Source organism: Pantherophis guttatus, chromosome 1 (genome assembly GCF_059756535.1).
Source record: "Pantherophis guttatus breed Tessera chromosome 1, ASM5975653v1, whole genome shotgun sequence".
Classification (NCBI taxonomy): Eukaryota; Metazoa; Chordata; class Lepidosauria; order Squamata; family Colubridae; genus Pantherophis; species Pantherophis guttatus.
This window is the reverse complement of record NC_142063.1, coordinates 169,678,805-169,704,043: the sequence shown is the minus strand read 5'-3', so window position 1 is coordinate 169,704,043 and position 25,239 is coordinate 169,678,805. Positions and strand designations below refer to the sequence as shown.

Here is a 25,239-nt window from a genome sequence, read left to right as displayed (position 1 = left end):
GGATCCTCTCAAACGCCAAACGGTCAACTGCAACCATTGCGGGTCTGGGTGCAGTATGACCCCCTGGCTGAGAGATATCCTGTCATTGGGAATGTGCCAGGGACGCTCCACCGAAAGGCTCAGGAGGTCCGCGTACCAGGGGCGACGCGGCCAATTGGGGGCGACCAAGATGAGATCCGCTTTCTTCTCCAACAGCTTGCGAATCACCCAAGGGATGAGAGGGAGAGGGGGGAAGGTGTAGAGCAGGCTCTGTGGCCACTCGCTTCGAAGCACGTCACAAGTTTCTGTTCTGGGAAAGGGAAACCGGGAGAAGAATCGGGGAAGCTGGGCGTTCAGTTGGGTTGCGAAAAGGTCAACCATTGGAAGGCCGAACCGCCTCGATAGGTCCCTGAACAAGGCCGGATCCAGGCGCCACTCTGCCTGATCTATTTGAGTTCGGCTGAGCCAATCCGCCCTGACGTTGTCGACGCCGGATATGTGTTCGGCTGTCAGGGAGAGAACGTTCCTCTCTGCCCAAAGGAGCATCCTCATCGCCTCTTCCATCAGTTGCCTGGAGCGGGTTCCCCCTTCCCTGTTGACATGGGCTTTCGTTGTTGTATTGTCCGTTAGGACTAGCACATGATGCCCCTTCACCGATGCTCGGAAATGAAGGAGAGCGAGGTGGACTGCTCGTAGTTCCAACCAATTTATGTCGTGTTGTAAGTCCCGAGTGGACCAGCGGCCCTGGGCGACCGATGACAGCAGATGAGCACCCCAGCCAAACTGACTTGCATCCATCGTTAGAATTATCCGACTGGGTTCCAGAAAAAAGGAGCCCTTCCATATGGACGGGGAGGTCCACCATCTCAGAGACAACCGTATTGTAGCTGGGAGGACAACTGTGATGTTTGAACACGCTCGGAGGGATCTCTGATAGGGTAGGAGGAACCATTGAAGAGGACGACTGTGAAGACGAGCCCATGGGACAATCGAGATGCAAGAAATTAGTTTGCCGAGCAGCTGGGACAAGGTGATCAAGGGAACTGATCTGAGAGACAGAACCTGATTCACCAAGGAACGAATGCTGTGAATCCTGTCGGGAGACAGGAAGACACGACAACTGACCGAGTCTATGACAGCTCCTAGGTGGAGAATGCGAGTGGTGGGCGAGAGCTGACTTTTGTCGAGGTTCAGAAAAAACCCGTGCTGCTGCAAAAGACGAGAAACTGTCCTGAGATCGTCGACAGCCTGATCTCGAGTGGCAGATAGAATGATGATGTCGTCCAGATAGCACATGACCCTGATTGGGACCTGTCGCAGGGACACAGCCAAGGTCACCAGTAGCTTCGTGAAGGTCTGAGGGGCGACGAGAGGCCAAACGGCATGACCCGATATTGGAAGTGCCTATTGGAGTAGGCAAACCGCAGGAAACGTCGGTGTGAAGGACAGATCGGGACATGCAGGTAAGCCTCCTTGAGATTGATTGACGTCATAAAGTCGCCCCGTCGAACGCCCTGCAGAATCGACTTGAGCGATTGCATTTTGAAGTGATGATATCTGACGAACTTGTTGAGAGCCTTCAGGTCTAAAATCCCTCTCCAGTCCCCGGAAGACTTTGGCACGAGAAAGAGGTGCGAGTAGAAACCGGATCCCCGTTGATCTATCAGCACAGGCTCGATGGCGCAGATGTCAATCAGATGTTGAATCTCTACGTCCATCAACGCTCTCTTCTCCGGGTTGCCAGGAACTGAGCATCGAAGGAAGCGGTTCGGAGGACTGGAGAGGAAGTCCAAAGTGAGGCCGAACCTCACAGTCTGGAGAACCCAAGCATCTGTTGTAGAAGAAACCCATTGGGGCAAGAAGTGGAGAAGATGACCTCCAATAGGTAGCTCTGCAGTATAGTCACTTGCCCCTTCGGAATGGCCGGTTGGAGGCCCCACGGAATTGTCGTCTGGTGTTAGGCTGACCTTTGCCCCGATCCCGGTAGGAAGGTCGTTCAGTGGCCCGATCGCCTCCGTGAGAGTAGTATTTGGAAAAATAGGACCCGCTGGGCCTGGACTCAGTCTGAAAGGGCTGCCTTTGGTTATAAGGAGCAAATCTCCTATCATGACGTTTGTAAGAGGAAGGCATAACTTTTCATTTATCCTTATCCTCCACAAGTATAGGGTCTAAGGCTTCTCCGAAGAGAAGGGAACCCTTGTAGGTAGCAAATGCCAGCTTCCACTTTGATTTGAGATCGGCCCTCCAGTGGCGGAGCCAAAGAAGACGCCGAGAGGTGACATTGGAGACAAGGGCCCGAGAGGAAAATTTAGCCACATTCAAGGATGCGTCTGCACAGTACTCAGTGGCTGCCACAATTTTATTTATGTCATGGTGAAGCCTGCTGTCATCAGGTGGAAGCCGCTCCTGCAATTGGCACAACCAGATAAGAGATGCGCGAGCAAAGAATGAAGTAGAGGTAGCTGACCTGATGGCCCAGGCATCCGCTTGATATGTCTTGCGGAGAGACAGCTCAGCCTTTCTGCCCTCGGTCCTGAGCCCGTCGAGCACATCGTTAGAAATCACCGAGGACGACGTCAGTTGGGCCACAGGGGGGGTCCACAGAAGGTAAGTGTATTAGATCCTGTAAGGAAGGATCTGAACAATATAACCGCTTATCGAGTCCGGTAGGAGCAGAAATGTAAGCAGGTTGGGACCACGACCTTTGAACCACGTCTGTGAATAATTCTGGGCATGGAATAAAATCCTGATCCGGCTTTTGCAGGTGAAATAAATCGCCATGAGAATTAAGATCCGTCTGTTGAGATGTTTGAGAGGATGTTAACCCCATGTTAGTGGTAATCTTGGAGCAAGGACTTAAACATGGAAGGACGAAAGAGTCCCGTAAAAGAAGGTCTTTCCGGAGCTAGGTCCTCGTCATCAGACAATTCCCCTTCCTCAGGCTCCTCCTCCTCCCAGAAAGAGTCTTCAGTCAGAAGGGACTCAGGACGATGGGAATAGGCACGTCGCGGATCGCCATACAATGGAGCCAAGGGGGGGGAGCCAGGACCGGGCCCTGAGACCCTTGGTGAGGAGCAGAAGTCAGGATGCGAGAAATAGTTTGAGATACGAGATCCTGGATGTCCCGACATAGAGCGGGCTGAAGGCCCTCCGATGGACGAAGACCAGCGGCCGTAGGCATAAAGGTAGCCTCAGGAGCAGACCGACCTGAAGGCTGATTGGCTGGGACACTGGGTCCTGGAACCACGGATGGAAAAGCCACCTCTCTAGGGTGTTGGACATCCGAAGGACATTGAGCAGCTACAGAATGATCTTGAGTCACCTGAGTAGGCCTGTCCGGAGACATCTGGCAATGAGATGATTGAGCCCTCTGCTGGGCCAGAAGATACTGTTTCTCGAAGGTCTTACGTTTCCTTTCCTCAGCCCTATCCGCTGCGGCAGAACGAGTGGTAGGATGAGGGCTGGCAGACCTAGCCCTGACATCCCGATGTTTGGAGGCCTTGGCAGGTGCCTTTGACCGTTTCCTGGCCTCAGGAGGACTATAGGCCTGGTCAATTTCCGATGACATGTCAGACTCAGCCATTGCGAGGGATGCAGACAAGGTAGGGAATTGAAGAATTTTATAACAACAATTGATGAGATGAAGAATCAAGTGATTTTTTATTATTATTATTATTATTATTATTATTATTATTATTATTATTATTATGAACAACAACAACAGAGGCAGGAATTCAAACTGCTATGGTGGTAAGTCAATAAGTAGCAGCAAAATATGTTGGCCAAGAAAGGTGTCAAAACACCCCAGAGCCGCTTCGCATCAACAGAGAAATACTAATCCCCTCACAGTCTGAAGTAAGGCTGCAGACAACGCCACACAATGCAGTAAATATGATGGACGACTGGGAGATCCGCAGAGGGCCCTTGCTGAGACAGGCAACAGGCGGGAAGCCTAAACTGAAAGGAAACAAGCGCGTGGCTCGATTTTAGCTGCCGAGTGCCCTTGCCGCCGAGCTTCCTCGTCCCAATAATGGCGGGAGGCTGAAAAGAATATAAAATGGCGCACGGTTCGATTTTAGCCGCCGAGCGCCGTTGCTGCCTAACGCCCCTGGCAACGTAATGGCGGGAAGCTGGAACAAATCAAAATGGCGCGCGGCTCGAATTTAGCCACCGAGCGCCGTTGGAGATCGAGGCAGCCGTCAGATAGCAAACAGATGGCGCACAGCTTTCCTATTAAGCCGCCCAGCGCCACAAGCCGAAGGTAAAGCGAAGCCGAGAAAAAGGAGTTTGCGGACCAATGCAGGGACTCCTGGCCGCCAAATTTAAACGCTGGAGAGGTGTGGATGGTGGAGGTGGGAACTCCGGCGATCCGGACCCCAATGCAACCGCTGGTGGCAAATACAATCACTCGGAGTTTCCAGACAGGTAGTGCTCCGAGGAATCAAACAAAGCAAACGGAGGGGAGCCCCCGGTAGATCCCCAGGGAGTACTCACCCACTGCAGCAATAACAGACTGGAGTGTCTACAAAGTCCACACCTCTCGAAGAAGGAAGTAAGTAGAGTTGGAAATCCAAATTTTGGAGAATTCTTCAGCCAAATTGCCAGAGCCAAGGAAAAAACCAGTCTCTTGCTTTGACTGAGTGAATGAACTGGAGCTTAGCCAAGCAAGGGAGGAGTGGCCAAGGACGTTTCTTAAAGAAACATTCACCCAGTCTGGCAATCAAGCTGAGGAACTACCCAAGATTTGGATTCTCCAAGCAGCGCGCTGGAGAAATGGCAGCTACTCAACCCTATACTGCACAATGTATTCTGGATCACCTGTTTGGAATTCCATTGGAAGGATTAAACAGCATTAGTATTGTATGCATGCTCAATGTAAATGTATTGTCAATGTATCTATGATACTGTAAATGTCAAGCACAGACTCATGACCATTTATTTAGCAACTGATTGAAGTTAAGACGGCACTGAAAAAGTGATTTACGACAGATTCTCATAGATGATTGTCACAGCGTCCTCATAATCACACGATAAAAATTCAGGTGCTTAGCAATTGGCATGTATTTATGATGGTTGCACTGTCCCAGGGACACACTATCTCCATTTGCGACTTTCCCAGGGCTTCCAAGTCAATGGGGAAGTAGATTCACTTAATGACCATGTGATTTGTTTAACGACCACAGCAAAAAGATTGTAAAATCAGATGACTCATTCAGTTTTTTATGTTATCTGACACCAACTAGATTAATATCACACTATTTTTAAAAGTAATGTTGAATTTTAGAAGTATAAAGTAATAAAAGGACACAGGTTTTACTACATGGATAAAATGAGGTCTTTTCAAGTGTGAATTGAGTATATGGCCTTAAAATGTATCCCAGCTGTGTGAATCCATTTAAAATTAAATTGCGAAGCATTTCCATACAGCCACTGACTTTGTCTAACCACCCTCTGACACATTTTTGTGCTGTCTTGCAAGTATTCTCACTGGTTTCATCTTATACAGCTCACTAATCTTCATGAACTAACCAGCATTCCATCCAGCTAATCAACAGCTGAGTGAAAATATTCTACTTTTTGTTAATGCCTGATTGCTCCCCCTCATTGTTACTTTGCTTTCACATTGGCAGGAGAAAATCGTAACTCTATATTGATGGTTAAAACAGCATGGTGACTTGATTTCAAATGGGAGTGAGGCCAGCTGAGAATTTTTGCTCATGGGAAACATACCATTTTGTAGCTCCAATGTCAATGCTACAGAACTGTCTTGCAATGTTTATTTCCGGTCAGAAGTTAATCAGGCCAGCAGTTAAAACCTGACTCTACTACTATGACTGTATTATGGGAACAGAGCAGGATAGGACTGATCAACACAAATATTATACATTTAAGAGTAATCTACAGCAATAGAAATGCTGAATAGTACAAAAATAGGAGAAGGAGGTGACCATAATACAATGAAAATTCAGGATCCATTTAATGGTTCTTAACTGGCAAAACAGAATCAACTCCAACTTCAACCTCTCTAGTAATCTAGAGAATGAACTGATTGAAACTGATCTATGATGTTATTTTACCTTGTGGTTTCTGTAATTCCAATTATGCTTCTGGCTGAAAAATAATTGTTTATCCTCATCATTGTTTGCTCTTCTGGCAACAAAATAGGGAAAAAAACAAGTAAGTCACTATGTCATTCTATGGGTTTAAAAGAAATTATCTAGTTGGGGAGACAAAATTCTAATTAGATGAGAAAGTAGGTCTACTCAAATGAAAAGCATATTGAATTACATTCTTTCAAACTCTTCCAAGATATATATTACTTAGCTTGCAGCAAAAATACCAATGTTAGAATATCTGCAGCAATTACTCTAAATATTATCTGGATAAGTAAGTTATACTAGACTAGAGCATTTGGCTTAAAACCATAAATGAACAGGGAAAAATGCTGACAAAAGTGACATAGATTTTCGCCATGATGATCCATCCCCAACCTTATCATTTGATCTCTCAACTGTGTATTCATTGCTATAGTAACCAAATCTACAAATTAAGATAAAGGAGAATGGAAAAATTATATGAAACATTTTACAAATTGAGTTTTCATGGCAGTAGTCCTCAGGTTAGGAGAGCTATTGGAATTTCCATTGCTAAGCAATGCAGTCATATAGCACGATGATTTAGCAACAGCAAACCCAGCAGTCCCTGTTACCATTGTTAAGTGAGGAGCACACAGCTTGTTTAATGAGGACCTATATGACCGTGACATGGGAATCCAGAAGCACATCACTGAAAAGTGTCCCAAACAAGCAGGCTGGCATGCAAGCGAATGCAATGGAGTAACAGCAGGCAGGGTACAAGCAGGTGGATGGGTGCTATGAAGTATGGGTAGTTAAGCACTACAGAGTACAGTATCCCCATATACTTGGGGATCCTCAAAAGAAAAAGCGGCAGGAACAGCTTGCAGGAGTGACTTGCAACCGCCCGTTGGATTCTCTACTAACTCTGTGCGAAGTCAGTAAATAAGATTGTAAATTGTGATCATGTGACTATGGGATGCTGTAACTGTTGTAACTGTGAACCAGCTGCCCAAATGCTTGAATCATAATCATGTAACCTTGGGGATGCTGCAGTGGATGCAACTTCAAGGACCAGTCATAAGTCACCCTTGTTCGGTACCATTTTAATTTTGAAAGGTTCCTAAATAATAATTAGAGGACCACCAGTATAATCTGCCTTTAATTTTAGGAAAGAAGAGAAACATTTGTACAGAGAGACATACTTAGAAATGAATTGCATTACAACAGACTACAGACTATTGTCAAATAAAAAAGTGTCACATACAGCATTAACACTGCAGAACAAGCATTTAAAAAGCTAAACGTTCTATATCAGTGATGGTGAACCGCGGAAAGGTCACGCATGCCCGCCCTCGTTGGGGCTGCGCTCCAGAAAAGCTGAACATCTGAGTTTTAGTGTGCATGCGCGCCTGACAATCAGCTGGCCAGCGCACATCTGCTGGCCAGTTTTTGGCACTACCACGCATGCAAAGTGATCCTGCTCTGGAAAAGCTGAACTTCCAAGTTCTGGCACGCATGTGCACCCGACAATTAGCTGGCTGGCGCGCAACTGCACACCAGTTTTTGGCACTGCTGTGCGCATGAAGGACAGCTGATTGTCACATGCACATGTGCACCAGGAACCCGGAAGACAAACAGGCAAGGACACGCATGCCAGGCAATATGGCTTCGCATGCCATTTGGGGCATGCGTGCCATAGGTTCGCCATCTATATCATCATACATGGAAGATTGTGTGACCTATGAATTCAAAAAGAGCAGTAGACAGATACAGAAGGGAGATTGAAGAGAATCTGGAAATTACTGAACCACTATTTCGATTCCTCACACCACGTTTTGTGTAAGATTTTATATACCATGTGTATTTATTTATTTTTGAACCCTGAAATAAGTACTTGGCCTTATTGCCATGTGCTCAAAACCCCAATTAGGCTTATTATCAGGGGATGTCTTATTTGGGGGAAAACAGGGTATAACAATGCCAAATGAATAGGGAAGTTTTTGAAAAAAAATAAAAGGAAATTGAATCAGATACCTAACAGAAGATAGAAATAAAAAACAAAAGATTATAAGGAGAATTTACATTTAACGTGTTAAATGTGGACTATATTAAAGCTAATGGGTTTGTTAGAATATCAGAATATTCTAATTAACATTTATAATGAATAAGGCTCTAGAGCTGTGATGGTGAACCTATGGCATGCCTGCCAGAGGTAGCATGCAGAGCCCTCTCCGTGGGCATGCATGCCGTCTCCAGCTGCTCTTCTGGGTTCTGGCGTGCTGGCCAGCATGCGTGTGCGCGCAGGAACCTGGAAGACCATCTGGCTGCCACACATGCACGTGATGTAACCTGGAAGACTAGCTGACCACTGCACGCATACGCACCGGCCAGCTGCTCTCTTCCGGGTTCCAGCGCTCTGGCATGCGTACTCCAGTTTCGGCACTCAGTGCCGAAAAGGTTAACTATCACAACTCTAGAGTAATCAAATTTCGGGAAATGGACTGGTTCAGAAAGAGAAAAGGAATGAGACAATTTATATTGTAGTGTATCTGTTCAATTTACAGAGCAAATGTTATAAGAATGTTTATAACAGAAGAGATGATAGAAACAAAACAGGAGGCTAAAAAGTAATAATTTAAGACACGTAACAACATTTCATTATCTGAAAGTAAAGAAAGCTTATTATGCATTAAGCAAGAAGGGTCAGAAGTGAAAACTCTAAGTTAATACTAAAAGTTTGAAAAGACAATGTTAATGTCAACTTAGTGAAGTGAACTAACAAGTGATGGTAAGAAATTAAGGTGATGATCAGTCTATTTACTTGAGCTCAAGTACAGATAAAGATGGGCAATGTGCTAAAAAATTAAAGAGGAAATTCATCATACCCAGGAAAGCAATAACAACTTAGTCATTTCTATGACAACAAGGATCAGAAAAATTAAAATAACAGCCTTTCTAGTAGCAGTGCACAGCTCTGAGAAATGACATTAGGAAACAGTGAAAGAAGATTGATCCCTTCAAACTGTTGATTTAGTAAACATACCATGGAATTTTTAAGGATTAGATGCACGTGATAAAACAACTTTTGCTATACAATCTTGACAAATAGTTTATCAAATGGTAATTAAAACCATTCTCAACTAAAATACAAGTGGTTCTAGCAGACTAACAACTGAATTGGAATATATAGTTATATTTATGGTAATATACACAATTTATAGGATACATAATGTGTAAATTCATTTACTTGTATTCTGCTTTATTCCTATGCACTAAGAAATTCATTATAGCAGTAATGCAGGTCTTTCATTTGAATAATCCATTATTAATAAGCAAATCTAGTAAACCGAGTCACAGGTATATATCCCTACTCTAAACATTCTGAGACTTAATTTTTTTCCAAATGAAGTACAGGTAGTCTTCGACTTACAACCATTCATTTAGTGATCATTTGAAGTTACAACAATACTGAAAAAAGTGATTTATGACCATTTTTTACACTTACAACTCTCTCGTAAAACTATTTTCTCTAGCAACTATCATGCAGCATAATACCTCTGCTTATTTAAATGGAAAGTCAGAGGACAATTTTTAAATCAATTTAAAGTGTATGGAAACATTTAAGAATAAGGAAGGGAAAGATTTCACAATAAGTTGTACATTACAATTCTACATAAGCATCAGACAGTTTTCCACATTGCAGTCACAAGGAAGCCAGAAGGTTCTGCATCCATCTCAGCTGTGATTAACCGGAACAATGACTAATCAAAACAGATTATAGACTACCATTTGAAGTTGGCTAGTGTTCAGATGAAAGAGTTCAGATGAAACAACAACCACAAATAGAAACCAACGCTTCTTAAGCAACATCTAAACAGGTAGGAAAATGAGGTGTGAACTCACTTAGGTTTGTTATTTACATAATGTTAGCTAATGACTATGAAAATAATTACAGAATTTTAAAACTAAAATAAACTGCCATAAACCGTTGGTATGTATCATATGAGAGCCATTTTGGTGTAGTGGTTAAAGTGTCAGGCTAGAAACTGGGAGATAGTGGGTTCTAGTCCCATCATAGGCAATTCTGCTTAGTGACCTTGGACCAATCACTCTCTCAGTCTAAAGATCCCAAGATCCATGAAGAATTATGTATATTTGATAAATTTGCATATGCATCAAATATATGGTGTCTAGACAAATTTAGTGAGGAATCAATGGGTCTTTCATTTCAAGGTAGTCCTTGACTAATGACTAATTGAGCTTGGAATAATATGACAGTCATTAAGTGGTTTACCAAGTGACTCTGCCTGATTTTATAACCATTTTAGCAGCAGTCATTAAGCAAATGTGGCAGTTGTTAAATGAGCTGACTATAACCAATCTGCGTTTTTGCCAAAAAATAAAAGAACAGAAACTGGCAAAAAATGCTGAAAATCATAGTCATGTGACCATGGGATCCTGCAAATGGCTGCAAATGCAGTCCAGTTGCCAATCACCCAAAATGTGGACACAGTACTTCAGAGTGTGTGTGTGTGTGTAACTTTGAAACCAGGTCATAAGTAGCTCTAGGGAAGTCTGTCATAACTTCAATCACTAGGTGACCAGTCATAAATCAAGAACTACCTGTGTTTAAAACCTGACTCTTGTCTGTAACTGTAATATTCAAAACTTCAAAATTTGTTCTGGGGAAAAAGTACTCAGAGGTCTGATTGCTCTCCCCCTAGATAAAACCCATTCTGAATGTTACAGACCCACACTGATTTTCATTTCAATATATAAACTTAAGGTTTTTCTTTTCTCAAATACTTAGAGAAGTACCTGAAAATTAAATTTTACTCGGTTACTGGATGCATTACATTTTAATATATATCATGCATCCAAAAAATAAGCTATCAGAAACAAACATTTATATCACTTTAAATGTATGTATTATGAAAAAATTGCTAAATTAGTATTCATACAAAAACTACTTATTGATTTCCAAGTTCAGAGTTGAAAAAAAATTACTTTTTCACTTTTTTTTCTAAATCAGAGATGTCACATAAACCACAAATGACAGTACATATTCCCAATTTTAAAAGTTTTTAAATTTTAAAATAACCAGTGTTATTCTTTAAATGCAAAATGTATTAATATGAAAATATGTCCCTCTAGTGCAGGAAATACATAGTACTGTACATGTTTATGGTTGCATTGATTTCCAGGAGTTGAGAAATAATAGTATTTTACAAGTAAGAATTCTAGTTTGAAGATTTAATTCCAATAATAATTTTTTAGTTTTTTTCTTTCTGGCTCCTCAAACGTAAAATATATAAACATCTATATTTTGCAAATATATTAACAAATTTAAAATATCCATTTATGTTATGTTATCCTAAGTAGAAATATTTGTGAACATAGCTTATAAATCTAAGCCTAAATATGTCTAAATACATACGTTTTTCTTAAATAAGATTGATATAAAACATACTGCATTGATTTATGTGATTCAATAAGACAGAAAGCTAAATTTCAACAAAAGAACTAAAACCTTCCATTAAATACATCTGGGTAAAAGAAAATAAGGCCAGAGGAAAGCAGATGTTATTCATGTAAATATATATTAAAGCACATTCACTTTAAAAGTTTTTTTTTAATAGATAGTTTAGTCAAATCACAGAAAGGATAGGAATTGTGAGCATTCAATTAGCTCATCTGAAAGATCAGTATTTTTGACCTATTTCTACTCCAGTTGATTATCAAAATTCCAGCCATCAGCTGCATTATATTTGAGCATTCTAAGCATCTTAGAACATTAAGAATCTGAGAAAATTAAGAACTTTTGCCTAAACTTTACATCTGTTTAAAATAAATCCCTTTTTCCTTTTTTTATCACATGGTAAATTTGAGAATTAGAAACAATCTGACGTTAAAAACAACAGAAAAGCATTTTAAAAATATATTCTGAATTAAAAATTAATTTGTTTACATTGCTACTGTAAATATTTTCAGATATTGTAAAACTGTATTGATTATTCAGTATTAGAAATTGTGAATTTACATATATTAAAACTACTCTGTAGAAAGTCAATAATTATTCTGAATGGTGGTTTTGGCTGAGTTTCAAAAGAAAGTACTTGTATCTATGTAAGAATTGCTTGGAAATTTCCCAACTCTGAGCTTAATAATATATGTCTGTAGATGGTGACAGTAAATAGTTAACACAGTTGATATACCCCTTTTTCCATTATATGTAATAGATCAAGGATATTGTATCTGTTCATTTACTACAGAAATCACAAAAACAAATCTTATCATTTTGCTAATCTGTGCAAATTTGACAGGAAAAACATATTTTTCCCCAAATTATTTTATTTATATCACTTCAATAAAAATGTAAGTTTTGAAATTTTTACAGAAAAAGTCTATAAAATTAGCAGAGATAGGAATAGTGGGCATCAACTTTAAATGCCAATGACACAAAATATTCCACATAAGCAAATATTCCATATCATTTTAGCTCAGTATATTTCAAAAAGAGAATTTTTTAAAACCAAGTGAAAGTAGAACTTCAATTGTGCTTAATATTACAATTAATATTACAATACTGAGCATAGCTAAGAATTGTCTATATTTAATTATTTTATATTTACATAGAATTAAAATATTATTTTTAAAAATATGATTTTTACCAAGTCCCTAATTTTCAGTTAAACCTGATCATTAAGATTATCCTTCTAATATTGTTGCAAATGTTTCCAAGAAGTATCTCTTGTCCTATACAAGAATTCTATATGCCATTAAAATAATAAGAGGAAAATAAAAAGAGGTTGTCATTTCTAGTAGTGAATATTTGTAATAATGTAATGCATCCTAATAGCTGGAATGAAATCTTGATATAAAAAAAAGTGAAGACGCAATACTTTGGAGTATAAATTCTCACTCCTAGACCAACCTATGCCAAAATCAAAATTACACCTGAAGTATATATGAAGAGAATTTCCATTTCTTTTAAAATGCCCAAAATATTAGCAATTAAGAAAGCACATGCCAACAAAAATTGGCCAAAATGCACATGATATTTTATCTATAAGAATATAGATTCATTCTTAGTATTTCATTCTAGACATTGACAGATTCACTTAATATGCCTAGAGTGTGTATATATATATATATATGGTTACATTTTTATACGTTAATGATCCTGAAAAACCACTGATCATGTCTAATGGCTATGAACAAAGATTTATGCACAACTAATCAATTTCTAATCACATTGTTTGTTTAGAAATATTGTTTGAAAATATGTATCTTAATATTTTAAAATAAAAATATTTTTAATGAACACAGGCTGCTCATCTAAAATACTGCAAGACAAGTACACACCTTTGAAGACAATTTCCAAGGTATTTTTGAAAGCCCTGAGCCACACACCATTTCTTTAGAAAAAAAAATGAATGTGGATGTGATCCACAGAACTGAATCAAATTATTCAAATCCACCATTTATTCCTATGGACTTTTATCAGAAATTCACTGGTTTAAATCCAAGTAATCCAATTTAATCTGTTTGCAGAACATGCTGTCATGTTACACCCACTGGCTACTTACCAGCCGCAATGCTGAGTTGTAAGGTGGCACTGGAGAATAAGAGCACCAGTAAAAGGTGCTGCAGCAAGTCAGTCATATTTGGAGGAATCCAGCTGTGTATAGTTTAAAAAATGCTGACAGGAGGAAATCTTGTCTTCCAAGAGTCTTAATTTCTCAGTTTACAATCCAGTCTGAAAGGGCAATTGGTAAATAAGAGGAGCTGTTTGAGCTTTTACTCCATTAAGCAAATCTGCCTTCATGGTTCAGGGCTTGGCCTCAGAAGATGTTTTTCTCAAACCGACAAGCATGTTCTTTTTCTTAAGATGATGGTCATTATTGTAATATTTAAATTAATTCCCATGTCTCTTCAGAGGGTCACCACACCACTCAGGTTTCAAATGAATCATATCCAGAGGTGAAAAGGACACACACGCACATACACAAATAATCGATTGTCACCACCAAAGGGCAGATGTAGACAGATTTAAAGGCCAAGATTTAAGATAGGGAAAACAGGATCCAAATCTTTGTGCTGTATCTTTCTTAAGGAAGGGCTATGTCCTGTCACTTAGAAATAAGTCATCTTCTTTACAGGGAATTTTAAGGGCCCATTGCCCCATTACGTGTCATCAGCCTCGAATTAAATTTAACACACTCGGCGTCCACTTGGCTTTACACGCGCATCCACACGCACGCAAGTACGCGGAAAAGGAAATAGCTCCAACCAAGGAAAAAGGCTGAAAGTCCTGGCGTTCCTATGAAGCAGCAGCAGCAGCAAATCAGGGCTTCGCAGTTCCTGGCTCCGAGCAGCCCCGGCGGCAAAGAGGCCTTTCCTCTTAGGCAGCCCTTGGAAAAATGCACTTTCTTCCCGTCTGCCCTCTCCTTCCTTTCTTGGCCCCAGCGGGGAGAGGGGAGGGGAGAGCCACTTCTTCCACCCTCTTCCCTTCCCTCGCAAGAGCCCGGTTCGCCAACGGCCCGAAGCCGAGAGGGAACCCGTGACCAGCGCTCCCGCGGAGGCCAAACCCTTTCGCCCTCATGCACCTTCACTCACTCACGACCCTGCCCTCTTTCCTCCACCCCACCGGGGAGTCAGCTGCCCCTCTGCCCTCCGGCTGAAGGGAACCTGCCCACGAAGGCTTCGTGCAGGGGGATTCTCAACGTCGCATCGCCTCCCCGCCTCCGGCAGCTGGGCTTGGCTGGCTGGCTGGCTGGCTGGCTGGCAGCGGCTCCCCTTTTCTCAGTCCAGACACAAAGGGGAGTAGCTGCTAAACTGCCAGTCTGAGCGCCTGGCCCGTGGGCGCCGCGAAGCCCCGCCCCGCCCTAGCCTGCTGCTGCTGCTGCTGCTCCGCTCCACCCGTCTGCTGAGCTCGAACTCGCCCTCCTTCTTCCCTTCCTTCCCTTCCCTTCCTTCCCGGGACCCCTCCGATCCTTCGCGCGCCGGTCGACGCAGCCTCTGGGTGCCTCGGGCATAGAGACGGCTCTCCTGCCCGAGCTAGAGCGACCCCCTCAGCCGGCCGAATCTCGCGGCCGTCGCTCGAGGCCTTTCCTGTGGAGTTGCGGGAGAGCCGAAGAAGAGGGGCCCGGCAGAAGGTTCTCTGCGCCCCTCCTGCACCGCCATGTTGCCAAGAATTGCTAGTTCGGCGGCTCGAGCCCAGCTGCGCGAGGGAGGGGAGCGGGGAAGGAGGCGAGGGAACGTTGGCTTCTTTCTTGTTCTGGCGACTGCTGCTGCCGCCGCCGCCGCCCGGTGTTTTGCTTTATTTGCTGAATCGCTCGTGGTCTTGGGAATGCTTTACGGCTAGCGAAGCCAAGATCAGCAAATAAAATAAATGCTCGAATTGGGCGCATTTTTATACGTCGGGAGTAAAGCCTTAGTCCCTTCAAACGATTGATTGTAACAAGCTGTGTTCTGTCTGGATAAAGCCCTTCTCGGCCTGTTTTATTTAGGGAAAGCGAGAGAGAGATACGTGCAACCAGAATATTACTGTAATTCAGAAAGGTGAGCAGAGGTGGAAGCTTTGCATTTGCTTTTTGCAGTGCTTCTCAATACCTTTAAGATGTGCAGATTTCAGTTCCCAGAATTCCCTAGTCAGCATGCTGGCTAAGGAATTCTGGGAGTTGAAACCTGCACATCTTTAAAATTGCTGAGACTGAAAAAAAAAAAAAAGTAGGACTTCTGGGAGTTGAAGTCCACAGGTTGTAAAAGGGCCACATTTGCGCACCCTGGTCTAAAGTAGTGGTTCCCAATGTGAGGGGACAATTTGAACCTTGTTTAAACCTTCTAGGCTTCCTCCACGGAAGTAGGAATTGACTTTTTGAATAGTAAGAATTATATATCACGGGCATATCAGGATTTTAGAGATGCTTAGGTGAGGCATGGCCAAAATAAGGTTGGGAACCACTGGTCTAAAAAAAGGATGGCAAGTGCCTGTAATGGCATATGGAAAAGATCTGGGGGGGGGGGGAGAATGCTGCCTAGGGAACATTTAGTTAAGAGAAGAGGGCACCTAGCCTGCAACTGGATGGTGGGCAGAGCAAGAGGCTCAGAAAGGAGCCTCCCTATTGTAGTTTCTCAGACTGTAAAAGAGATGGTGGGAGGCTTGTACTTTCAGATTTGTAAGATTCTGTTAATATTGCTTTACAATAAAGTATAATTAGTTTATCTGCTTGTGTTGCCTATGTGGTCTACCTGGTAAGACTGACAGCTCCCATGGTTAAGAAAGATAAAACCCAAGATAACAAAAGTGATAGGGGTTTTGTTTTTAACATGTAATTGTAAAAGAATGATAAGCAGTTGAGAGGTTTCAGAATATCTGCCCTTATTTTTCATGGCTGAGAGTCCAAATAGGGTCCCACACAACAACCTTCAGTTACCGGTTTCTTCTGCTGAAATAGCCTGGAAAGGAATCCAGCTTGAGAAATAGTTGTGTGGGTTTCAAACTATTCCTCAGCTTTTGTAAACCATGTATGTACGTGCAGAACCTGTTTGCTGTGGCATTCCCTGTACTTGGTGGCCTTGATTTATATTCAGTAGAGTTTGCTTGTGATACAAAGCTTGCCACCTTTCTCACTTCTATTTTGTGTGGTTTTTTTAAATATCTATGGTCATTCAGCTTATAACTAATTAAAAATACCAAGACTCCCTATTAGTAAATACTGTATCAAAAGTGGGTTTTTTTTTCAAAAGGCAACTAGACTATGTTTTTGCCTTTGGGAAGAAGTCATTTCACTTCTCATCCAAGAAGCTTCATCAGTTCTGAGTGGATGGTGGGAGCAATTGAAGGATTAATTGAAGGATTAATTCTGACAGGATGCTGGGGGGGTGGGGGGGAGGGAAATGGAACGATTATTTTTTTTGCAGTCAACTGGTCATTAGCAGTCTCTTGGACCCGTTGAGGCCACTTGGGGGTTTATCTGTGCCCCCAAGGTTGCTTCTTTACTGCTTTCCACACTGCTGCCCCATAGAACCATCACTTCTTTCCACCGGAAAGTCTTTGAGGACATGTGGTTTTTATGATTTTGTATAAATCCCTTTCTGTTGACTCCCTCTGTTATTTGACATCATCTTCATCCACTAGTAGACAGTGAGGAGAAAACGTTTTCCTATTCCTTCTGTCACATGACTTGGAGGGCAAATACTAGAACTGTCAACATTTCACTTGATTTAAAAGAGGGAGAAAGGAAAGAAGCATGCCTTAATTGGAACAGAGACAGATACCCAATAGAGACAGATACCCAAGAGGTATTTGTCTACAGTGAAGCCAAACAGGCAGACCCTAGCCCCACTCTTGCTGACAAAAGATGGGAAATGCTACCTTTGATGCAGATCAAGAAAAGAAGATGGGAAGATGCTTTTACAATAGAAGCAGAGCAGGCTGAGGTGTTGTGCATTCTTGTCCTCAAGCAGGAACAAGGAGGACAGGATGTGCAGAGGAGCCCATAGAGCAGTGATGGTGAACCTTTTTGGCATTGCGTGCCAAAAGTCTGAGCGCGTGAGCGCTATCACGCTCCTGCGTGCCGGAACCCATAATGCAATGCGCGCCCCCCTTTACACATGGGTGCACGACACCCCCCACGCTCCCTCTACACATGTCCCCACACTGCGCATGCATGCCCCCCCAATGCGCCCCCCCCACTTTTTCCAAGTGGGCCGGCATACCTCTTACCAGAGGACAACTAGGTACCGGCCCGTTCCCTGGTGAGACAGCTGTTCCCCGCCCGGTGCATGGTGCTGCCAAGATGGTGGGGCCGGAAGTGCCCCCAAGGAAGATCTGAACGTACGGATTGCCTGGGCTCCTTCCCACTGGGAGCTGCAGGCCGAGCAGGTGGTGGACGGGGACTGGCTGCACCTATCGCCACCTAAGTAGAAAGCCGAAAGGGGCATCCCAGATGCGTATACTGCCCTCAGCGCTTCCCTGACACCTGCCTGCTACCACTGACACTGAGCACTCGGCAGCTGGAAAAAACAGGAGCCACCACATTCGCCCAGCTCCGCCCCGCAATTCTGCTCAGCTCAAGTTCATGGAAATCATGTGGTGGCCCTTGAAACTGTAGGAGGGAACTGGCTCTGAGACCGGGAGGCAGCCTTTGGCGGAACCAGCCCGATGGGGAACTGAAAAGAGAGGGGCTTTCCCCTTCTTCCGCCTTGCTTGTGGGCTGTGGGGTTTGGGGTGGTTCTAGAGCCAGAATTCGCTTGGCTGATGATCGGACAACTCCAAAGTTTCCTGGTGTTCGTTCTCTTGCCTGTCTTCTTTCCCTGTTTAAAAGAGCCATGCTTGTAAGGGGGGGAGATCTGACTAAAGAGCTGTGCTTTAGCTGTGCTAAAGAGCTGCCTCCTGCCTTCCACGATCTCCAAAGTTCCTCCCCCATCGAATCCTAGCTTTCTCCTGCCTTCTCCGATCTCCAAAGTTCCTCCCCCATTGAATCCTACCTTTCTATGCCTTCCACGATCTCCAAAGTTCCTCCCCCATCGAATCCTAGCTTTCTCCTGCCTTCCATGATCTCCAAAGTTTCTCCCCCATCGAATCCTAGCTTTCTCCTGCCTTCCACGATCTCCAAAGTTTCTCCTCCGATTGAGTGCCTCCTGCCTTCCATGCCTCCTCAGATCTTTGCAGTTTCTCCCCCCCTCGCATGCTATTTTTCTCCTGCTTTCCTGCCACGGAGAGGCATCTGCAGAGGGTAGAACCTGCAGAGATCGGGCAAGGGCCTGCCTCTGTGCATGCGTGGCAGAGACTGGAAGACCAGCTGGCCGATGAGAGGTGCGCGCATGTGCGGTGGACCTGGGCTGGGGTGATGGCTGGCGTGCCGGCAGAAAGGGCTCTGCGTGCCACCTGTGGCACGCGTGCCATAGGTTCGCCATCACGGCCATAGAGCATGTGACTGAGTTTTTAGATTCAGATCTGCTGACAAAATTTATAGACTTTGGAGTGTCCTATTTCATTGCTCAGCCCAGTTCCTCTCTACATCCCTGCTGTGGTAGTCCCAGCTATCACCTAGGGTTTTGAAGAAAGAGAGAAACAGAGAGTAAAAGAAAAACACTTCCCCTTGGCAATTGGGAGAACTCTTCTGTCTCTGGAGTCAATTTTTTTTTCATGTTTTGAGAAACGCAGTTTTTGAACGCAGAATCTTTAATTAAATTTACACATTTTTTTCATGTATTCAAATATTTTCTGTGCCTGCTGATGGTTGAACTAAATAAGGTTTTGTGATTAAAATTTTAGAATGGAAATTATAGTGAACTTTATTCATTTAATATGGCTTTATGGGATTGATGACCATTTAGTAAGAAAATTATTTTGTGAAGAACACATTTCTGAAGTAATGATTCTGTTGAATATTAGGCAATTTAGAGAACAACATGGATATGATTTTTACAGCAAATACATTAAAAATTAGTGAATGAAAGAGCAGATGGAAGCTTTTGCACAACTTTATCTGGTGCATCAGTTGTGCCATTTCCTAGATTGGACAGGCTCTTTAGACCCGTCTGGTCATACGTGTGTGCATCACATGCACGCTTGGATCCTCTGCGCATGCACAAATCCTTCTGTGCATGCACAGAGGGTAAAAAACAGGTTACTTCCTGGTTTTAATGACAACTGGGTGGGAGGGCGGAGCCTCGTGTTGCCATCGCTACTGGTTCTCCGAATCACAAGCCACCATCGCTACTGGTTTGGCCGAACCAGGAGCATTTCACCCCTGCTTAGGACCCCACCATTTTATAATTCAATTTATACCACACCTATTGTTGATTCATACACACACACACACACACACACACACAGCGCATATACCTGTGTGTTCATACTTGCTTAGACATAATATTTAATATGTTATTACGTAATCTTTTTAGTAATTTACTCAAAATTGTTTTAAAATCCTTGTTTTCATTGTTTAGCAATAGCACTAGCACTTAGACTTATATACCGCTTCACAGTGCTTTACAGCCCTCTCTAAGCAGTTTACAGAGTCAGCATATTGCCCCCAACAATCTGGGTCCTCATTTTACTCACCTCGGAAGGATGGAAGGCTGAGTCAACCTTGAGCCTGCTGAGATTCAATCTGGCAAACTGCTAGCAGCCAGTGATAAGCAGAAGTAGCCTGCAGTACTGCGCCACCACGGCTCTTATCTTTACCTTTAGGGTGGTTTTATTATAAGTTTGTATTTTATAATTTTATAATTCACATTTATTGCATTGTAATGAACAATTTCCTTTTACTGATACTAGAAATGTTTATAATTTTTAATTTGAACCTTGTAACTTTTTAGTCTTTATTGTTACTAGTCTGTAACAATAAAGACTAGATTTCTGGGCATAAACATTCACTTAATACATTATTATAGTTAATGATGTCAGCCCTTTGAGGTAGATTGGGGAGCTGGATGAAAGCTAACTATTGCTTTAACAATGACCAAAAAAAATCATTGGTGCAATCACCAAGGGAGAAGTTCAGCTTGAGGGTCTCATTATTATGATTTTATGATGATGTGTAACATCTAATACTTAGATGGAAATAGAGAGTTTATTTCTTTTTATATACAGATGGTGCTGTTATTCTTACGTACTGAAAATCCCCATAAAATGTAATTCTGTACAGCTTTGTATCAGTTATGATCCCTGGGTGGAACGATGGAGAATGATTCATTTTGCTTAATTAACTCCTTAAGTATTGTTTTTTGTTTATACCCAAAGGATATTAGAAGTCCTGGCAAGACATTTGAGTTCCACCCATATTTATAATTTCCTTTCCAATTTTTTTAGTAAGAAAATGTTGACAAATTCCATTAACAATTATTATTGACAAATTCCTTTAACGCTGTTCACTCGCCAATCTAAAGTTTTGTATCAAAAATCTTGGTTAAGATTATTTTTATCATCAGCAGAAGAAAAATAATTTATGCTCAATAAATATTAAAATCAGTTTAATGCAACCTCTAATATTGATTAAATAATGGACAGAAAACCCTATTAAGATTTTTAGCCAACTAAATTTAGATGCTTCTGCTTTAGGCAATAAGATCAACGGAATCACAGTCACAAGCATTTTGCTGTATTTAAAATATCTAGACCAATGTTCCCACATCCCCTTCTTTGCTTTCTCATCATTCCTCTTATTCCTACAGGAAAGCAATGACATATATGTACTATATCACTTCCATACTGTGTACAGACACTTCATGGAGTTAAATCATCAATTAGCTTAAAAATTTTACCTTTGGAAATCAGAATGCACAGAGGAAGACATGCACAATGTCTACATCTATTATTGCTCCTCTCTGGAGACCCACACATGGTCTCCTCTCACAAACACACATCCTCTTTCATTTGGAAGAAAGAGGCATACAGTATATGAGGCTTTCATTTTCCTTCCACTGAAACAGATGAAACTTTCAGAATTGCTTCAGTGATTTAGAGTGTTTTCACTGGGAGCAAAGGGAAGGTCTTCACTACCCTTTCAGTGAAAGATGGTCCTTGTAGCTTACCAAAAGGAAAATTGGAGATTTATTTATTTGTATCCCACCTTTATTATTTTTATAGATAACTCAAGGTAACAAATATATTCAACACAACTTCCTCCTCCTATTTTTCCCACAATAACAACCCTGTTGTGAAGGGATGAGAGAAAGTGACTGGCCCAGGGTGACCTAGCTGGTTTTCATGGCTAAAATGGGACTACAACACACAATCTCCTGCTTTCTAGCCTAATGCCTTAACCACTGGAGCAGATTGGCTCTCAAAGAGGATTGTGTGCCTTGTGCATGTAAGTTCCTGACCTATGATGCTACGCATTATTTACCTGAGACAGCAAAATATCTTCCATTAGCACTGGTAGCACAGGTCAAAAGCTGGCACCAAATAAGTGTAATTGATGGCACCTTTACCTTATTTTAACTTTGGCCTGAGAGTCAGAAAAGTATGGGGAAATGATATTGAGAAAGCTACTTTACATTCAGTCAGGCAAAGAACATATAGATAGTCCGTGTCTTACAATGGTTCATTTAGTGCCTGAAGTTGCAACGGCACTAAGAAAAATGATTTATGACCATTTTTCACTCATGATCATCGCAGCATTCCTGTGGTCATGTGATCAAAATTCAACTGACTCGTATTTTTGATGGTTGCAATGTCTCAGGATCACGTGAAGACCTTTTGTGACCTTCTGACAAGCCAGATTCACTTAACAACCATGTTATTAATTGAACAACTGCAGTTATTCACTTAACAAATGTGACAAGAAAGGTCATAAAATGGGGCAAGTTTCACTTAACAATTGTCTCACTTAACAACAAAAATTTGGGGCTCATTTGTGGTTGTAAATCAAGGACCATCTGTATGTTCTTCAAATGTTGCTGAACCACGTTTCCCTGTAGATGGTCAGGCTGTTTGGAACTTCTGAGAACAGTAAGATTTAGTGAACAATTATTGCCCAACACTGTTCTGTAGTCACTGGCAGTTTCAACCGGGTTTTTCCTCAGCTCTGTCTTTTGCATGCAAATCTGGTCCAGACCTACAATATTTTGTACTGCATGGCAGCACAACATTTATACAATACTTGAGTCAGACTAAAAGATGTTTAAAATTAGAAAACACATTGATTTTTCTGGGATTTGGGTTTGCATGCATATGTTTTAAATTATTTCATTCCTTCTAGTAAAGTTGAACAGCCAGCTAAATATTCTGAAAGGTTTTTATGTATTGCTGAAATAAATATTGATATAATTGTAGAATGAAATTAGGAACTATCAGAAATTATGAGAAGATAGAGGTTTCTTGTTTAGCATTCTGGGATTATAAATGTTAAAGTCTTCATTTAGATATGTTTTTTTTGGAGTGATCTCAGTATTTTCTAAATTAAAACAGACTGTTTTAGGAATATAATTTTTTTCAGTTTTGAAACTATTCCATAAATTATTATGGTTTGTTTTATTTTAACTTTAATCAATAAGTAGTAATTTCACTTTATTAAGTAGATTATTTTATTAGAAACCTTAAAAGACATTAAAGATATTAAAAGCATATGATTTAATGTAATTATTTATAGTAATGTTGTATAAGGGTCCTTAAGAGAAATTCACAGCACCTTGCAGGCTATTCTGGTAAAAATTGGGGGGAGTTTTTTTTTCTTAGTAGGGTATTTGTCAGTCTTTATTTATTCATTAAATTCAATAATATCAAGAACATTATTTAATCAATTTAATTTTCTGAAGGAAAATGTTATATTTTTAATATCCTTGGCTAGGTTTTTTTTACATTTTAATTGCATCAGTATCTATAAATATATATAATGACACAAACTTTTATTATACACATATATAGTTATCATAATTCATTGCAAAGTCATGATTAGACCTAATTTATTCCTTTAAAATATCACAAAACACAAGAATCACTATTTGCTACTGTTTATACCGGACTATGCTGCAATTATTTTTAGAATAATTTCTGAAACAAGGAATTATTTTGCCCATCACTTTGTTAGAAAAAGTCCATTGAGGCATTAATTCACAAGTTATAAAATTATAGGGGAAATTGTATAAAAATGAAAACCAAATGTATACATATTTTTATATTTTTGCTATTAATTAAAACTGAGAAGTAGGCCAGATATGTGAAGCGTATGCATATTCAAAGTACTACATAACCTCATATTTATTGGGGACAGAATTGCGCTGGTTTACTGGTGCTTGTTTCCGATATTGTAACTTCCAGTCATTCTGTCAGTTTGCCTTGAAGTGTGAAGAGCACATGGTATCTGTTTATCAGTGTTCCTCCAAGCAATCTCTCTTCACAAAATGAGAATCATAAGCAGAACCATTCAAATGTTGGAAGGTTGCCTGCATTATAAAAACCTCTTTGATAGTTATTCTAAAGCAGGCCATCCAAGCCGCAGCCCAAGGACCACATGTAACACTAGATAGCTAATATTGCAGCCAGATAAGATTGTAAACTATTAACATTATTATGTAATTTATATAAATTGATGATTTTATATGCAGCTCAAGACAATTCCTCTTCTCTCAGTGTGGCCCAGGCAAGTCAAAAGGATGGACACCCATGTTCTAAAATATCACATTCTTTCCTTGAAAAAGCAGATATTTGAGTTCATTAAAACCTAAAGTCAAACTCCCTGTATAAATAATTTTAAGGCTAAACTAATCAAACATTTGCTCACAGATCTACAACTCATATATTTATAGTTATAAAGAACTGAGATTTTACAAGCAATACTGGCTATATTTCTAAGAATTTTTATTATTCTCTTGATGGCATAATGTATAATTAGCTAGCTCTGACCATAAATACATATACCCCTCAACTTACAACTATTTGTTTAATGACTGTTCAAAGTTATAACACTAGTGAAAAAAGTGACTTACGACCATTTTTCACACTTGATCACTGTCGCAGCATAAATACATGTCAGTTGACAATTGTAACCTGGCCACTGGCATGTATTTATAACAGCTGCAGTATCCCAGGATCATGTGATCTCCTTTTGCAACCTTCTGTCAAGCAAAGTTGATGGGGAAACTAGATTCACTTAAAAACTTTGTTACTAACTTAACAACTGCAGTGATTTACTTCATAACTGTGACAAGAAAGGTTGTAAAATGGGGCAAAATTCACTTAACTGTCTTGCTTAGTCATGGAAATTTTGGGAACAATTGTGGTGTACATCAAGGACTACCTGTAAAGTAGGGATTGGAAATATCTGCTTCAGGTAAATGAAGACCAAGTGGAGATAAATGAAGTTGGCAAAAGTTAAAAGCAGGAAATGGGATAGAGCCGTGATGGTGAACCTATGGCACACATGCCTGAAGTGGCACATGGAGCCATGTTGCCTGGCATGCACAGCGTCGTTTGTTCCTCTTCTGGGTTTCTGGCGTGCATGTGCATGCGACGATCAGCTGGCCTTCATGTGTGCAGCAGTGCCGGAAACTGGAAGAGCTAGTATTCTGTTTTCCTGCGTGATCATGCGTGCCGGCCAGCTGATCGTTGCACGCACATGCGTGCCAAAAACCTGGGAGACTAGCTGGCCGGTGCGCATGTGTGTGCCAGAAACAAGAAGTTGATTTTCAGGCATGCGCATGTGCCCTGGGCAGTCCTCTTACGGGT

The 25,239-nt window shown here is 41.4% G+C and overlaps 1 protein-coding gene across 2 annotated transcripts in view; it reads right to left on the bottom strand.

The window, feature by feature from the left end:
- The window catches only part of BMPR2 (bone morphogenetic protein receptor type 2), a 106,469-nt gene extending 91,218 nt beyond the window's left edge, over positions 1 to 15,251 (bottom strand). Inside the window, exon 1 of one of the 2 annotated variants that reach the window (XM_034431056.3) lies at positions 13,646 to 15,251. In XM_034431056.3, coding sequence (XP_034286947.2) covers positions 13,646 to 13,721 — 76 coding nt within the window. In that variant the 5' untranslated portion in view covers positions 13,722 to 15,251. The remainder of the gene's footprint in view (positions 1 to 13,645) is intronic. The other variant, XM_087885124.1, reaches the window with a different exon arrangement.
- Between the last annotated feature and the right edge of the window lie 9,988 nt (positions 15,252 to 25,239).